Genomic DNA, 17,354 nt, shown 5'->3' on the forward strand with positions numbered 1-17,354 from the left:
GAAACGCAGTCGACGAGACGAGGGTTTGCCCTCGGGGCGCGTTCGAATCGGATTGAAATCGGTTTTTATTTATTTATTTTTTCTGTACCTATAAAAAGGAAATAAAATCATCCGTAAGCGCCGTTGATGACGGAAAACGTGTTTTTCCGGTGAACGCGGTAACCACAAGGGCCGTGGCGGTCGGAATTTAATGGGCAGGGTGTGGGGGGGCGCATGCGACATGACCGACGGCGCGCGCGTGGAGCCGAGCGCCGAGCCACGGCGTTTTCAGTGGACCACCCGACGGCCGCTCGTCCAGTCATGGACATCGTTCTCGCCGTTCGCCACACCGACAACGCGGTCTGATCCACGTCGTCGTCGCCGTCGTGCGTTCCCCGTTCGCCGGGGCCCGAATGATGGACGTCCGGGTCCGCGTCCTCCTGCTGTGCTGCCTGGCCGGCCACGCGTCCGCGCTGCCTGACACGATCAGAATCGGTGAGCTAACTCCGACTGCAATAACCATTCCTCCCGTCACCCATCTAACTGTTCCCCCTCATCCATTGGAAAGCCGTACCGAGTCATTTTCTATCCCGAGACAGAACTCAGGCAACGCGCCCCCTAGGTCGTAGGGTTGCTCACAGCTTATAATGTGTACAATACTATTCGGAAAAATCTGAAAAATTGTAATTAGGTTTCTAGCGAAACAAGAAATAACGTCCTTAGCCACAAATATGTATAATTATTAATCATCGTCTTCTTTTATGTAACGGTAAACAAATAAATTTGATGTTTGCAAATTGTTAGATGTTTGAAAACAATAGTTAATAAAAATAAAAAAAAACAATCAAATTTATTTATAATTTCAATTTTTTTGCTTTTGTGCCAACAAATGTAATGTAGATATTTAGCAGGTACCGACAGTAATTAATACTTTTTCTTAAATTAATCATTTTTGCGCTCCCCCCACCCCCAGCTGCAGACACCAAAGTTGGCCTCACCTTAGTTATGGCTCTGATCTCTTGTCTTGTCCTAGCACCGCGCGCCGTGTACGCGCGTCAGTCCCGGATCGTGTGCACCTGGCCGACGTGTGTTTCGCAACTGCACTCGGAACCGGCCTCTCCATCGACCATTGGCTTACGCGTTCTTATCAAACATTTCTTATTGGTATTAATAATTATTATCTTATCGCGTTTCACGTATTGTTTACCTATTGTTTATATATAATATGTGTACATAAACTATTAAATATTTATTTACATTTATCATTTGGTTTCCCAAACCATTATTCAATACGAGAAAAAATGGTTAATTGAAAGCACTTCATGCTGAAAGTATACAATAAAATATTCGTTACTTAACTTCGCGATTTCTTTATTCCAATAATACTTATAATACACTCATTTATTTTTTGTTATTAACTTGACTAGGAAGTTTTTCAAAATCGCTCGTAAAATACTTTTTAGAATTCAGATAATGAAATTTGACACAAATATAATAACCCGAAAATAATAAAACAATTGAATTCTTGGGAATAAATTAAACAGGCAATGATTGTCGGTCAATTTCTATTTGTTTATTGATATTCTTATGCATCATCTTTACTTGATTATTGATAAAAAAATATGTGATTAGTTTGAAATGATACGATATGCGATAATAATATATAGGTCAACGGTAGAAGAGTATCAATTCTTGATGTACTCACCTTTGTAAAATACCCGTTGGATATGTATGCCATTACCGTTGCAGAGCACCGATCTCGAACACATTCCATTAAGTTCTCGGACGTGAACCTTAGAATAAAGGTGCAGATAAGGATGTACTGCGGGACATGGATATACTGTTAAAACCGATTACGTAAATTAACGGTGCCCAAACTTTTACGAATGCAAAACCCTTAGGCAATAGTTTGTGTTTTATGGAAACCCAATGTATTTAATTTCAACTTAACTCGAATTTTTCAATTATTTGTTGAAAAAACAATATTCTAAAAAATGTTTTAAAGATAATTCATGATTATTGTTTATTTTAATCATTATTCTCAATACTCATATACATATCGCACAACCTTTGAGCTAGTCCCACGGAACCCTTAGAGGTTCTGCGGATCACATTTTGAGAACCACTAACGTAGAGAATAATTATCAAATCCAATGAATTTATTTTTCTGTTCGTTCGTTAAACTATATAAGTATCACATTTATTAACTTGTTATATATACACGAAGAAATTTGAAGACCCCCACCTATCGTTATTAAGTTGTTATTGCTGCGTTTTCGCATTTTTACGACGCAAAAGTGTCTTTATTAATAATTTATACACCAGCCGTGGTGCACACAATTTTTAATTTTTATTACAAACATGATCGATTGAAATTTATTGTTCATTATTATTGTTTAGCTTTCACTGAACGTAGGCGTTATGACGATTTCTTCTTCACATTTATTATGTTTACATGCATAAATGATAAGTGTATACGATGTACTACATGTATACTCCAGATTATATTTTTTATTGTAAAAAAAAATTATTAATTTTTTGTCATTGTATGTTTGTGGCTAGCGGAAAAATAACTTTATTTAGTACAGCATATTGTCAATGGCGTATTTAAGGGGGGGGGGGCGAAAGGGGCAAATTCCCCGGGCGGTAAATTTTCGGAAGCGGCAAAATATTCTAACTTTTATTATTGATGTGTTCATGATTTTTTTAATTTTCACACATTTTTCGGTATTGTTTAGTATTTTAAAAAATATTGTTGAGCATCTAAAATGAAATTAAAAAAATTATACTATATCTAGTCACCTAGGTAATAGTGAAATAGCAAAATAGGTATATTACATGTATTATTCGATAAGATATTATATTTTCGTTCAATGTTTATAATAAAGACTCGGATACACAGAACGCGGCATTTATTTTAGGGCACATTTAAAAAGTTTATAAAAGGAGTAAAATTGTACCTAAAAGTGTTCAATGTATGTTAGCATTTATAAAAGAAAATAGTTTAGTTGAAGTATATCCTTATATTGATATTGCTTTAAGGATGCTACTATGCATGTACACCTTCAAGTAATTGTTCAACGGAAAAATCATTTTCTACATTAAAAAGGGTCAAAACTTATTTAAGATCAACAACGGGAGAAAATCGTCTTAATTAATTGACAACCCTCAACATTTAAGCTGATTTAACGAAAACTATTAATTTTAATGATATTATTGAACATTTTTCTTTTCAAAGGTTAAAAAAAAAAATTATAAGCTATCGATTATTTTATATATTATGGTATAATTAATAATAAATATAATATATTTAATCTAATAAAATAACATGTATTGTTAATTATTGTGCATATAATAAGTATTAATTCCGTTTTCTATATTTAATATATATATATTTTTTTTAAGAAAGGAATATTCACTGAGAAAAAAAAATTATGTTAACGTTAGGATATGTATTACTATAAAATTATTTAATATGATATCGCAAAACAACTAATTTATAATTTGTTTCATAAAATTAATTTTTTTATTGTTTAACTTTGAATTTATATAAATATATATATAAAAATTTTTTTTTTTTGTAAGGGGGAAGGGCGGAAAAATTATTTTGCTCCGGGGCGCGTATATATTAAATGCACCACTGCATATTGTAATACACCCGCACATATATAATACAAAATACTAGCAGTACATAAATAATGTAATACATACATAATATATTAGAGTTTTTAACTCAAAAAGTTAAACCATGTAATATATTTTTGTTCCGGTCACGATAAATTGGTGAGTAAAACAGAAATTTTTTTCATTGCATTACACTTTGTGAACATATTATACGTATATTACGGGCAAAGTATACAATTTGGTCAATATAGATAACAGATGACATGATTTAATGAAATATGATGAATCAATGAATAATGACATGTATTTATATTATTGATTAATTCATGTCAGTAGATATAATTTATTGCACCATCAATTCTTTCTTGGCTGTGCTTCCTTTTCTTTAACATGATTCGCAACTATTTAAGTATAGCACAATCATACCTTTGGTGATATTTTTATATTTTGTATTTACCTCGTGTTCCATCCTGTTTCGTCCACTATGTCCAATTGATAAATATACATAATATTTAATTTTGTTGTTTTCAGATACTGGTACAATTAACTTATTAACATCAGAAACTTTTACACGTCATATTTTCTTAAAAGTTTATAATCATTCGGTTCTTTTTTCTTTGAATTGTTTTTTAATTGATTTTTATATAAAATTAATTGATCAAATTTTAACTCGGTAAGAAATGAAGTATTTGAATCCTTTTTTTTTAAAAAAAAAATTGTTTAAATCTTCATTAAACTTTTCCATATTCGAATAAGTAGTTAGGTACGCGCTGAATGAATTAGCCTGCACTATACAAACGATTCACGGTCACAAAATAGTTCATTTTTGAGAATAGGTAAAAGGCCGACTGCACGATAATCACTACAACTTTATATAATATAACTTATAAATCAGTAAATATAGTAATAATATATTATGTTACGTACACACGTATATATGTGGACAAACGGACATGCCCATTGTAAAAATACGATAAGAACAAACAAATTAGTTACAGATAATAATTTTTAGATAATAATTTGACTTTATTTTAACTATGTTTTACGATTTATCATATTTCATTAAATCATATCATCTGTTATCTATATTGCCCAAATTGTATACGTTGCTCGTAACACGTATACATTATTGAGTCAGAGGATTTTTCTCGTAACTGTCAACCGTGCTAATCTTTTTTAACTTGTCATCGTAATATTATTTAAATTGCTTTTTTCCATCCATTGGAAAATATATAATAAACTAACAGTGTTTTTTTGAACGTCGAAAAATACAAAATCACATTGGTATATAATATACTTCACTGCACTTTGCTCTGAGACTAAAGATTTGAAAAATAAAAATTATATAGGGGTTCATAAACAAACTGACACATTTCTGTTTTGTAAAAAATTTTGCTTAAATGTAATATGTACTAACTGAACGGGCCTTTCAAATACGAATCGGTTCTGCCATATCAAGTATTGGCAATATAAGGGCTGGAGTCCCTTAGGTAGCATTTTATCTCCTATTCTTTACAACATATTTGTCTCAGATCAACCAATTATATTAGACACAATTGTTGCAGACTATGCAGACGATAAGGTATTAATCTTAATGAATAATCACCCATTCATAACTTCTAAAAACCTCTAAACTCACCTAGACTCAATGGAAGACTGGTATATCAAATGGAAATTTAAAATAAATCATAGCAAATCTATCCATACCACATTTATACTCAAACTTACTCCTCTCCCAGAGGTAACACTTAACGGTATTCCAATTTCACCATTTCCAACAGTTAAATACCTTGGTCTTACACTAGACAAAAGACTAACATGGGCTCAACATATTCGTGATAAAAGATTATTAACAATCGTATTCCTATTCTCAAACCGCTAATTTCTAACAAACACACCTCCCCTAATATCAAACTCCTCATTTATAAAACATTAATAAAACTAATTTGGACATACGGCCTTCAGCTATGGGGACGTGCCAAAAAGTCCAATCTTAATAAAATACAATCTTTTCAAAACATTGCCAAAAGAAAATTAGTAAATGCTCCTATATATGTTTCAAACCATACCCTCCACACAGACTTTAATATAAAAACAATTCAAGAAGAAAGCATACATTGTTATAAACGATTTCACCACCGTCTTTCCTCTCATTCAAATCCCTTGATCAAAAACCTTTCCTCCCAAACGATTCCAGGTAGTCCTCCAAGACGTTTAAAACGCAAATGGTGTAGAGATCTATTACAATAATAATAATAAAAAAAAAATAAAAATTTATATATATATATACATACATGTCTGTGCGTCCAAGTGCTGAACATTGAACTATTTTGTTTAGTTTATTATATGCAAGCAAATATTTTATTTATAAACGTAAGTTACTTAATTAATTTACATAAAAAAACGAAATTAACGTATCATTTAAACAAATTAATCAAGTCAAGGAATATATTATGATCAATAAAACAATGTTCAAAAACATATTAAGAACACATAGTTCCATTCAAACAAGTTTAAACAAATTAAACGAGTATATTTGATGAGGATGTTCTTGTGTACAAGGTTTTTGATGTTTAATATTCGCCGTGATTAATAAACAAACCCTTATTCGCTCGACATGAATAATTTCATATTTTTAACGTTCGAATTATAATACCTGCCGCTTATTGTAAATGTTGGTTATTTGCGTTCCGATCTGCAGGTGGTCTGTTCCATCCGAACGATGTCTACCAAGAAAATGTTTTCAAACATGCCATCCACGACGTCAACAGCAACAGACACATACTCAGTAGGTCAAATCTTTCCGGTCAGATCGAAAAAGTATCGCCGCAAGACAGTTTTCACGCGTCTAAACGAGGTAGTAATAACAACAGTGAGATTCTGAACAATTAGGATTTTCGTCACGATTTTTGTTCGGAAATCACAAACGGTCTTCTCGCACTCTAATACGTGTAATAAGTATGTATGTCTCCGTAGTGTGCAGTCTGCTCCGACTCGGTGTGGCCGCGGTTTTCGGACCGCAATCGGCCCAAATATCCAGTCACGTCCAATCGATCTGCGACACAATGGAAATACCCCATTTGGAAACGCGGTGGGACTACAAGCTACGGCGTGAAAGCTGCTTGGTCAATCTGTACCCGCACCCGACTGTGCTGTCCAAAGTAACGTATAAAAACCACGTTGAACACTATTAACTTCGGCAAGTAGACATTTCTGATTCCTGTCTGCGAACTCGGACTTTCAAAGAATTTATATTACATGTTTACGCTTGAAATGATTCAGCCCCCATTCTTACTTATTAATATGATAGAAATAACTTTGTATAAGATCATTAGCTAAATTTTTATGTACATTTTAGGATTTTTTTTTTTTACCTCGTTTCATACTATATTTATAGGTGATATACAATTTTGAAAAATTTGGTAATTTATGGTTTAAAACTTTTTTAATAAGATGAAATAATAGTTTTTATGAAATATATTCCATGTATGTCTTTTTTTAACAAATTTTCACAACATGTTAAAACTCGCATTCAGTTTAGTTTACAATTCCGAAGTTATGAGATTGCTGTATGAATATCAATATTGTATAATTTGCATAGACAAAGACATATAGAGATTATGAGAGAGAAGGAACAAGAGATGTGTGATGTGAACTAATTCCATGTAAAACGGGAACACTATTTATTTTGACGTTATATAAACTTTAATATTACTTCAATAGTTATTTTTTAGTCATAAATAAAGTATACATTCAATATATAATAATATATTTGATCAATATTTTAGTTATATTTTAATTAGCACCTACCTAATTAAGTTTAAAAAAAAAAAAAACTTAAGTTCCTATAACAAGGAAAAAATTTTATTTTCCTCATTTCTTTAGAGGTAAAATGTATATATAGTCCCTTAATAGTCGAAATCGTGTATAAGTATTTTGAAATAGTTTTCGATTGATTAAATATAGTCTTCAACAGTATCGTTATTCTACACAATACTGTAAACCTATTACGGTACTGGATCATGGGTGATTATGATTTACTTGAACTTATACGATCTGCACGTTCTTTACCGATAGGCCTATTTGGATTTGGTGAAAAAATGGGGATGGAAGTCATTCACGATAATTTACGAGAGCAATGAAGGTTTAGTGAGATTGCAAGAGCTGTTGAAAGCCAGGAATGCCGCACTCTCGGCGTATCCGATCACTATTCGACAGTTGGGTTCCGGAAGAGATCACAGGCGAGTTTACCAATATTGTAGTTTTGATACCGATACAATTGTCCCGTTTTATTAATGAGAAATATTCTTTGTAAAAGTGTAGGCCTTTGTTGAAGCAGATTAAGAATTCGGCCGAGTCTCACATCGTGTTGGACTGTTCGACCGATAAAATATACGACGTGTTGAAGCAAGCTCAACAGATCGGTATGATGAGCGACTATCACAGCTATCTGATCACGTCACTAGTAAGATTGATTAATGTTTGATCAAATTCATCGTTGCCGCACTGCCATTTTTGATTGGTTCGACTGTTTTGAATTTTTAGGATCTACATACGATCGATCTAGACGAATTCAAATACGGCGGCACAAACATTACCGGCTTTCGACTAATCAACCCCGATACGCCCATGGTGCAGAGAGTACTGAAACAATGGGTGAGTCGTACTTTGTATCTGGTATTATTGCATGTCATGCGCAACGTTCCGTCGTAAACCATATAATTTATATCTGGGATGGTCGACCCGTCGTGTCACGCGAAAAATTAAAATACTTAATTTTTAATTTTATTTAAATATTTAACAGTTATGGTTAATTATGCTGAAAATAAAATAAAACAATTACATCTATTCAATTTTTATATTTCGTTTAAATACAACTGTGATTAAAATCACCACAAATATATAATTTACATGTGTATATATATACAAATAACAAAAAATTAGTATAAAGATTTTTTTCTTTTTTTTTTTTTTAGTTTTTTGATATATTAATTTTTATACAAAAAAGAAACAAACTACTTTTAGAGAAAAACATAAATTCATGTCGTTTGTGGACGTGAAGAATAAATATGTGAAGTCATGTGAATTGTATGACAATGATCATCATTCGAACCTAGTTGTATCTAGGATATGTACATATTAAAGGTTCCTGTATCAGAAGTTGCGGATTTTTCCGTGGGTGATATGGGAATTCTCCGTAAGGGTAAGGGTCAAGTACTCGATAACACCACGGCGTGTTATACGTATATATAAACTTTATATCAGCAATGATTTCCGCCAAAACTGACCATATTAATTTGAAAGTACCTAAGAAAAAATAATCAATAATTCACTATATGTTCTTTACATTATACATACTAATAAGTCGGGCAATACTTACGGATAATTATGTCGGTTGCCGTGATATCGTATAGGTCATGGACAACCCATGTGTCTTTTCCGTTTGGTACCGACCGAATTCCAAGTCTTGCCTCTGCATATATACTCTGCAGAGTAGCGTCATTTAAAGGTTTCGGTCGGTTAATAAAACGAATTAAATCTAAAAACACAGAATTCAAACTGGTTCATTATTGCAGACCGTGGTGATAGAAAGTGAAGTGGGTGATACAATCCAAATCTTTCTCCTTTAATTCGTTTGATGAAACGATACGTATAAATTTGTACTCGCATGGAAATATCATACTGTTCCATAGCTACCCCCAAAAATACTTAACTCCCTAACTTATTACTATAACCGTGATATCTTATTTTTCTATGTTCCATTTATGGCAGTTGTATTGTTTCACCCTTGTTATTGTATGGATTTTCAACTCATTAAAGCTGTTGCCCGCTGTATATTATGATTAACAAATTTAAAAAAAGTAGAAAATACACAATTTTGTTTAAATTCATATTTTAAAATACAATTTTAAATCTTTTTTCCATCTTGACAAACTCATTATTGATCACTAATTAACAGGTGTCAGTGTCCAGTATAAGTGAACAATTTATCGCAATTATGTGAGAGCTTCAACTCTCTCCAAAAATAAAAATAAAAACATAAAGCAATATTTTATAATTAAAAATTTTTAATTTCAAGAAGGTCGATTAGCATATATAATTTAACGTTGTAATTTGAATTATCATGTAGAAATTAAAACTAAATTACTTTCTTACGACTATGTTAATTGGATAGAGAGATTTGAAATCACTAATGTTATTTTTTCTTTTACCAAGTATAACAGCTGTAAATACCCATATTTTATGTACATGAGAGTATTTTATACTATACTTTAACATAAGTATATCGGGTCACACATTTTGTTAACACTTAACGTGTTAATTACATTTGAAGTATACCGATTTAAATGGACTATTTCTTAAATCTATTACAATATATTTAATAATCTTGCTCTTATGACATAAAGTTTTATTTTTATAAAATACGATCGGTGAATATAAATTACCTCTTCTGCCGAAGTAGAAAACCACGAGAGCAATGAACCAATAGGTGATCATGGAATGGTCATAGATCTCTTCTTCCGAGCATTCTGCATATTCGGGTGCCATACTTAAGTTTTAAAAACTTTTGGGTATGAAATTTAAAAATGTCAAGGTATTATATTTTATTACAAAATATAATTTATATTTTATTGCGAAATATAATTTTAAGGTATTATATGTTATAGAAATATATAACTTAAGATTACTAAATGTGGTAATGTTGTGCTAGGACTGCAAAACGAAAAGTTACAATATTTACGTGACTCATAACAACATTCATTTATTGTATTCAAACAAAACGACTGTTGCCGGGAAAGTCGATTAATGTTATCGGCCAGCAGCGGGACATAGTGATTGAGACCTGTCAGAGGTGTAACCCGGCCTTTCTAAGGGAGTTATAGATGGCTAAATATGCTTTTCTCCCCCTCTGTCCTTAATATTTAACACTTTCATATTGAAATCTTTACATTGTACACGAAATAAAATCTAGCATCAAAAACTATCAGATGTATGACATTTCGGGGCAGACATTTTAGCAAGTGACCATTTTGACGAAAAAAAAAATTATGGCTATAACTCGTTTGGACCAACTTTTTTGAAACACAACCCGTTTAGACCAATTATGAAGACCCGTTTGAGCTAAAAAATATAATTTTACACAGCCCGTATGGACCAGCATTTCTCTTCTCATTTTAACAGGCTTAGGATTATTTTTGGCATGATAAAAATGCTGTTTCAATCTTTTTATCGATATAATATATTATCTACTATATTATCTATTATTTTGTAAAATATACTATTATTAAATTATTTTTAATTTTCAATAATGAAAAATAACGTCAGAATATTAAAAATAGACTATTTTATTAATTTTTCTTCTATTTGTTCACTCAAATCACTCTTTTTTGAAACTGATTTTATTAATATAGATTTTTAGAAACTGGCCAACGGATGAACGCAGTACATTGTCGCGTGTAATTTATTTAGCTTTATCAGTTATGAATCGATTATAAATTAATTAGCATCAATTGTACAACAGTATTTTAATAATGCTAACGTTATTATCTTGCATTAAATCTTAATTTTGTGCACCATATTTATTATGTATTACAATGAATACATTTTACTGAATGAATGTTTAATGGCATGCAAGGAGAAGAAAAAAAAATCGAAAATTTTTTGGTACGTACTGTTTAGAACAATTGGTTACCCCTGATATTATATAAAACAGTCCGACTAATGGGGGATCTAGGATTTAATTTCAAATATGTCGAATTTAAAATAGTTATAAATAGGTATTAGTGAATCAAAATTAAAATCGTATAGTATTTATTGTTATCCTGTGTTTCACTTTTATTGGAATTGGCGTTTTTATGACATTTATAATGCGAGTGGCCAATGTTTCTATAGCACTACGATGAAACATAAAAATAGTATTGTGTACAGGAATTAAATGCATTTATGGGTTCAAGTAAAAATTGAATATAAACCACACGAACATATCGAGAAGTAGGAGTAACGCGACTCCGATGACGCCTTTGTTAAATCTTCCACTTGGAGTGGACGACGAAATTGTAAATAGTCGTCGAGTCTTTCGTACAGAGGGGTTGTGGTCCCGAAATGTTTTTATCGAAATTACACGAAATTCCGGATAAACGCATAAACGCGTACAACAGTTTCGCCATGTGGTCCGATGTAAAAAAAAAAAAAGAGTTAAATCACAGACCTTCAAATGACCCGCGGGATATTACGGTTCGGAACAGGCGCCTATTGATGATAAGGAACGTTGAAATCCTTCGCATCGACCCGACACGTAGTATTGGCACTGGACCCCGGCTGGTAGTTCGTTATCAACGTCAGCGGTGACGTTTTTTTTTTGTTCGTTTTTTTCCCGCAATCCGTCATAGACTCTTCGTATGCACTACGAAACCGCGATGGTGGGTTTGCCGTTACTCATTCGGCAGTAAAATTGTGTACCGGAACAGTTGCTCCGAATATAAGCATTTTAGAAAAACCACCGAGTTTGTATTATAAATGGATTAGTAAGAAATTTTCAGATATAAGAATAACTAACTGATGTTTAATTATTAAAACAAAAAATATTTATAAGCTACTAAATATTAATACCTAAATGAAAGTTTGATAAAAATTATAGTTTTTTGAAAGTTTTATACTAAAACCGAAAATCGTGCGGTTAATACATGAATATTAGATAAATATGTCAACATCATACTGATGGAAATGAAATCGATAAAAGTTTCAAGACTTTGGGATTATTATTTTTCGCATTATTAAGAAATAACTGAAACCGTCAGAAACAAGAATGTGCTCGTAGTATATTATTTCATCGTTATTATTCGGTATGGGTTAAGAAATTATTGGGTAAATTGAAAAATGCTGATTATGTGAAAATCGAAGAACATTCTTTTTGCGGCATACATATATGTATAAAGAAGAATGACTTTGGACATTTAAAAAAAAAAAAAAATAGCTTCGCTCAGAATTTCAAAAATTAAATCGTATTTGTTTTATTTCGGTGAACGTTTTTACAGAGAATTATTTTTCGTCCGGTAATTTTTCCTTTTTAAAAATCGCAATGAATCGCTTGCTCGTTGTATTATAGCAATGCACGCCACGATGTACTCGTGTTATGTACAATAGTATCCGTACGAAGAGATCTAATATTCGGTTCGATTTTAATCGTACATCAACACGGCAGTGCGTCTTGCCAATACAAATCGTATTTTCGACTGTTTGATCGTGGGGTGCGTGGGTGCGCGTAGATTACAGTGATCCACCAACAGCCGTTTAAGCGTTATTTTTAGTACTTTACGTTGGGCGGAAAAAAACAAATTTATAACTATCGTTTTATCGTTTCAGGGAGAGAACTTCACCGTCATGTCGGTAAGGAAAACTTCGTCGAAACGGTCGTGTTTGTACAATGTTTACCTCTAATGTTAAAACATTTGTCTGTTTAGACGGAAACGGCTCTCATTTACGACGCCGTTCATCTGTTCGCCCGAGCACTGCATGACTTGGACAGCAGCCAAAAGATCGATATAAAACCGTTGAGTTGCGATGCTTCCGATACGTGGCCGCACGGCTACAGCTTGATAAACTACATGAAAATAGTAAGACGATGTTTTCAGGACGTTTTCGACCCCGTTGTTTGCCACGATCACGCGACACGGGGACGTTATTTTTTTCTTTTCTTCTCCGCCGTTTCAGGTAGAGATAAGCGGTTTGACCAGCGTGATCAAGTTCGACAACCAAGGGTTCAGGACGGACTTCGAGTTGGACGTGGTCGAAGTGAACAAGGAAGGGCTGTCGAAGATCGGCACCTGGAACTCCACCCAAGGAATAAACTTCACCCGATCTTTCGTCGAAGCCTACTCCAACATCGTCGACAACCTGCACAACAAAACGTTAGTCGTTACGTTGATACTCGTAAGTATTGCGCTGCCGGCGACCGCGTTTATACCGAACCAAGCGTAACGATATCGATCGCGTTGCGCAGAGTTCGCCGTACACCATGCGTCGTGAGTCCAGTCAAAAACTGGTCGGAAATGACCAGTTCGAAGGTTATGCGATCGATTTGATCTACGAGATTTCAAAGTTGTTGGGTTTCAACTACACCTTGAAGCTGGTGCCGGATGGCCGTTACGGGTCGTACAACGAGGACACGAAGGAATGGGACGGGATGATGGGAGAACTCTTGCAACAGGTACGTTACGTAAAACAACTCGCGCGTTCGTAACGCCAGAGCTTATTTTAACGTGCATTTGAATACATTATGTATAACTCTAAATGAAAAATGCGCAGTTCTAAATACTATCTATAAATAAAATTTCTTACGGTAATAAATTGTAATTATCGACTTCATGGCCGAGTGCAGGAAAAGGGTCCGTCAATCATCAGTTTAGGTTTATTAAGACTGTGATATTATTATTATTTTATTATCACAATATTACTGCACGACCGCAGCGGGGCTTATATTCATATACAGGGAGTAATATTTTTGAGAGTATAGGGAAGGGGTTGTGTTTTATGTTTCGCCCACTTCTAAAATAAACTTTAAAATAAGCCCTACGTCACGCGCTTATCGCATCCCGTTCGTTCGCCGAACCCAAACGCGGACCCGATGACAACGACGGTTATTATAATGTTGCAGAGAGCTGATCTGGTGGTAGCCGATCTAACGATAACCTACGACCGCGAACAAGCCGTCGATTTCACCATGCCGTTTATGAACTTGGGTAAGTGCTTTACAAGTAACCCATTATACACCGGTAAGCGTAAACAGCGTTCCGTGAACGGTGCACATATGGTCGCAACTAGAGCCCAAATATTGGGGGTGTTAAAATGTTTGAAAATAAAATTGAATGGTATTTCACAGTAATTATTATAGATTATATAGATCTAGAAAAAAAAAAAACAATAGTGCTAAATTTTAACTCAGGTGTGCTAAAAACCATGTTGCGCCTATGAGTGTACACTCTAATGGACCGTGCTGCGTTTCAACACGTTCGGAATAATAACAATAATAACAATTTTCAGGCATCAGTATCCTCTACCGAAAACCAATCAAACAGCCGCCGAACCTGTTTTCGTTTTTATCTCCTCTATCGTTGGACGTGTGGATTTACATGGCCACCGCGTATCTCGGCGTGTCGGTTCTTCTCTATATATTAGCCAGGTAACATACATTTTGTGTTTACGAATCGTTCCGCGACATTTGTCGATAAAACCTGAACATGTACTGCCGTCACATAATATCTTGTGTACGATTGCTGTTCAAAACCAATTGTACGTGTTTGTAAAGAATAATAATGATTATAAATATGGTTTTGACGGAAGATTCACACCGTACGAGTGGTACAACCCCCATCCGTGTAACCCAGATCCAGATAATCTGGAGAATCAGTTCTCCCTCATGAACTGTATGTGGTTCGCGTTTGGTTCTCTGATGCAACAGGGATGTGATATATTACCCAAGTAAGGAAACGTAGAGCCGAATGTTGAAACACTGTGTACGACGCAATGCTATAGTTAAGACGAACATAACAGCTTGTGTAATCTCCTCATATACGTACTACCACCATCCGAAACCTTAATCGCACACCACGTGGACGACGAAACCTAAAATTTAGGCGACAGCTTCTGTAGTATCATTTGCATGTTTTGTGTTTAGGTTTAGCCCGTACGAATGGGAAAATCCACATCCTTGCAACTCCGATGCTCCAGATGTTTTTGAAAACAAGTTTTCCTTGAACAATTCGTTATGGTTTACGATCGGCTCTCTGATGCAACAAGGATCTGATATGGCTCCTAAGTAAGTACTAATGCTGCGTAATTGGTATCCTTTAGCTAAGAGGGTCGATCACCATATTGGTTCTCCAACTTCTTGCATGTACATTGCACACTGTTGATATAATTTGTATTAATTTAAATTGCATGGTAATCGGTGTTGCTTCGAGGAGTTAGTTCTTCGAATAAAAAAATATAGTTGTATGATTATTATCAACTTACTTGTCTTGTTCTTAACCCAGGGCCGTGTCTACCAGAATAGTGGCAGGTATGTGGTGGTTTTTCACGCTCATCATGATCTCATCGTACACAGCTAACCTGGCAGCGTTTTTAACCGTCGAAAGAATGGACTCACCGATCGAAAGCGCCGAAGACCTTGCGAAACAAACGAAAATAAAATATGGTGCCCTAAAAGGAGGTTCAACTGCAGGATTTTTTAGAGTAAAACAAAAACTATTTTAATTATTTTTGGGCGAGTTTAAGTCTATGCAATGGTTTTTTTTTTATTATTATTACTTCAAGGACTCAAACTTTATTACGTATCAGCGGATGTGGTCGTTTATGGAATCATCCAGACCTAGTGTATTTATGGCATCTAATAACGAAGGCGTCGAAAGAGTCGTAAAAGGAAAAGGGAACTACGCGTTTTTAATGGAATCTACCAGCATTGAATATGTGATCGAAAGAAATTGTGAACTGACTCAAGTCGGAGGATTACTTGATTCTAAAGGATACGGCATAGCGATGCCGCCGAGTTAGTATTTAAGATTTAAGATCATGATAGGGATGATTAATTCAAAGTTCTGTTTTTATTATTAATTGTTGTCATTTCCATACAGATTCTCCGTATAGAACAGCGATCAGCGGGGCTGTATTAAAACTCCAAGAAATCGGCAAACTACACAAGTTGAAAACAAAATGGTGGAAAGAGAAAAGGGGAGGTGGAGCTTGCCGGGTAGTTAAAAAATAATTGAAAATAGTATTTAGTCGAACCGCAGTGGACTGACGGTAATATTAAATAACTGATCGGTTTCGCAGGATGAAACGTCGAAAACCAACAGCGCAGCTAACGAATTGGGTCTGGCCAACGTCGGCGGCGTGTTCGTCGTGTTGATGGGCGGAATGGGCGTTGCTTGTGTGGTCGCTGTATTCGAATTCGTATGGAAGTCGAGAAAAATCGCAGTAGAAGAAAGGGTACGGATCAATACGGAAACGTTCACGAAGTATGCACAACGATAAATCGCATTGCTTAACTCTGTTACAGATCATTAAATATCATACGAAGTATAGGAAATAGGACGGAATATTATGCAAAAATCATCGAAACGCTGTCGCACCGGAACACGGCTTCATCGCGTTACGTAGTCTCGAAGTATTTTCCTTTTGTATTGAAAAATAAACTCATCACGCGTTGTACCTACATGTTTATGAGTCGGCCAGTTAATTTTAGATTAGTACAATATTATATTGTTTACACTTTAGCGAGTTTCATTTGAATAGTTGTTCTCGAATTTTCGAGAATTATGTAATGTAGTTAGAAAAAAAGATTAAAAACACTGTGTTATCGATGTTTAAGAAAAATAATATATTTCTGATGTTCAATGGTTTTCAACTTATATAGGTTTTTATTAATTTTATAATTTTTTTTTTTTTTTTTACAGTCCACATTTCATTTTATAATATATGGCTTTAAATCAACTTTTTCTATACTAAAATGTATATATAAAGAAATAAAATAATGTTTATTATATTAGATTTTTGTACATAATAATATTATAATATTACGTTCATTGTTAGTACTCCATGAAATCCTGTTGTACGCTCAATCAAGACGGTACATATTGTATTAATATCACACGCATTATTGAGACGTAATTTTATGTATTTTATATTTATACCGCCGAATGGACAATGAAGAACTCAAATAAACAGAAATCAATAAAATTATGTTTTTATTTATA

At 33.9% G+C, this 17,354-nt stretch overlaps 2 protein-coding genes across 3 annotated transcripts; one reads left to right on the plus strand and one right to left on the minus strand.

Moving 5' to 3' along the window:
* Positions 1 to 249: 249 nt before the first annotated feature.
* Positions 250 to 17,352, plus strand: LOC112691622 (glutamate receptor ionotropic, kainate 2). 2 transcript variants are annotated; one of them, XM_025565955.1, is made up of 18 exons: positions 250 to 474; positions 6,305 to 6,460; positions 6,580 to 6,764; positions 7,681 to 7,844; positions 7,927 to 8,068; positions 8,149 to 8,259; positions 12,967 to 12,990; positions 13,065 to 13,217; positions 13,315 to 13,533; positions 13,604 to 13,810; positions 14,258 to 14,342; positions 14,644 to 14,782; positions 14,944 to 15,081; positions 15,636 to 15,834; positions 15,916 to 16,147; positions 16,233 to 16,348; positions 16,432 to 16,587; positions 16,658 to 17,352. In XM_025565955.1, exons 1-18 carry the CDS (start codon positions 393 to 395, stop codon positions 16,688 to 16,690), a joined length of 2,541 nt encoding a protein of 846 aa, XP_025421740.1. In that variant the 5' UTR covers positions 250 to 392; the 3' UTR covers positions 16,691 to 17,352. The 2 variants fall into 2 exon arrangements, with proteins under 2 accessions (XP_025421740.1, XP_025421731.1); XM_025565946.1 differs by lacking the exon at positions 14,944 to 15,081 and adding an exon at positions 15,278 to 15,418.
* Positions 8,602 to 13,125, minus strand: LOC112691629. Its single transcript, XM_025565967.1, has 4 exons — positions 13,036 to 13,125; positions 10,050 to 10,168; positions 8,984 to 9,142; positions 8,602 to 8,910 (listed from the first exon to the last, which is right to left on the minus strand). Exons 2-4 carry the CDS (start codon positions 10,150 to 10,152, stop codon positions 8,717 to 8,719), a joined length of 456 nt encoding a protein of 151 aa, XP_025421752.1. The 5' UTR covers positions 10,153 to 10,168; positions 13,036 to 13,125; the 3' UTR covers positions 8,602 to 8,716.
* Positions 17,353 to 17,354: the final 2 nt, after the last annotated feature.

This window comes from Sipha flava, unplaced genomic scaffold (genome assembly GCF_003268045.1).
Source record: "Sipha flava isolate LNK unplaced genomic scaffold, YSA_version1 115_pilon_pilon, whole genome shotgun sequence".
Taxonomy (NCBI): Eukaryota; Metazoa; Arthropoda; class Insecta; order Hemiptera; family Aphididae; genus Sipha; species Sipha flava.

Coding starts and splice junctions, on each gene's coding strand:
- LOC112691622 (XM_025565946.1), top strand. CDS start 393: ATGATGGACGTCCGGGTCCGCGTCCTCCTGCTGTGCTGCCTGGCCGGC. Junction 6,765..7,680: donor ACCCGACTGTGCTGTCCAAA/GTAACGTATAAA, acceptor CTTTACCGATAG/GCCTATTTGGATTTGGTGAA. Junction 13,218..13,314: donor TGATAAACTACATGAAAATA/GTAAGACGATGT, acceptor CCGCCGTTTCAG/GTAGAGATAAGCGGTTTGAC.
- LOC112691629 (XM_025565967.1), bottom strand. CDS start 10,152: ATGGCACCCGAATATGCAGAATGCTCGGAAGAAGAGATCTATGACCAT. Junction 9,143..10,049: donor TTTCTACTTCGGCAGAAGAG/GTAATTTATATT, acceptor CTGTGTTTTTAG/ATTTAATTCGTTTTATTAAC. Junction 8,911..8,983: donor GGCAACCGACATAATTATCC/GTAAGTATTGCC, acceptor ATTTTTTCTTAG/GTACTTTCAAATTAATATGG.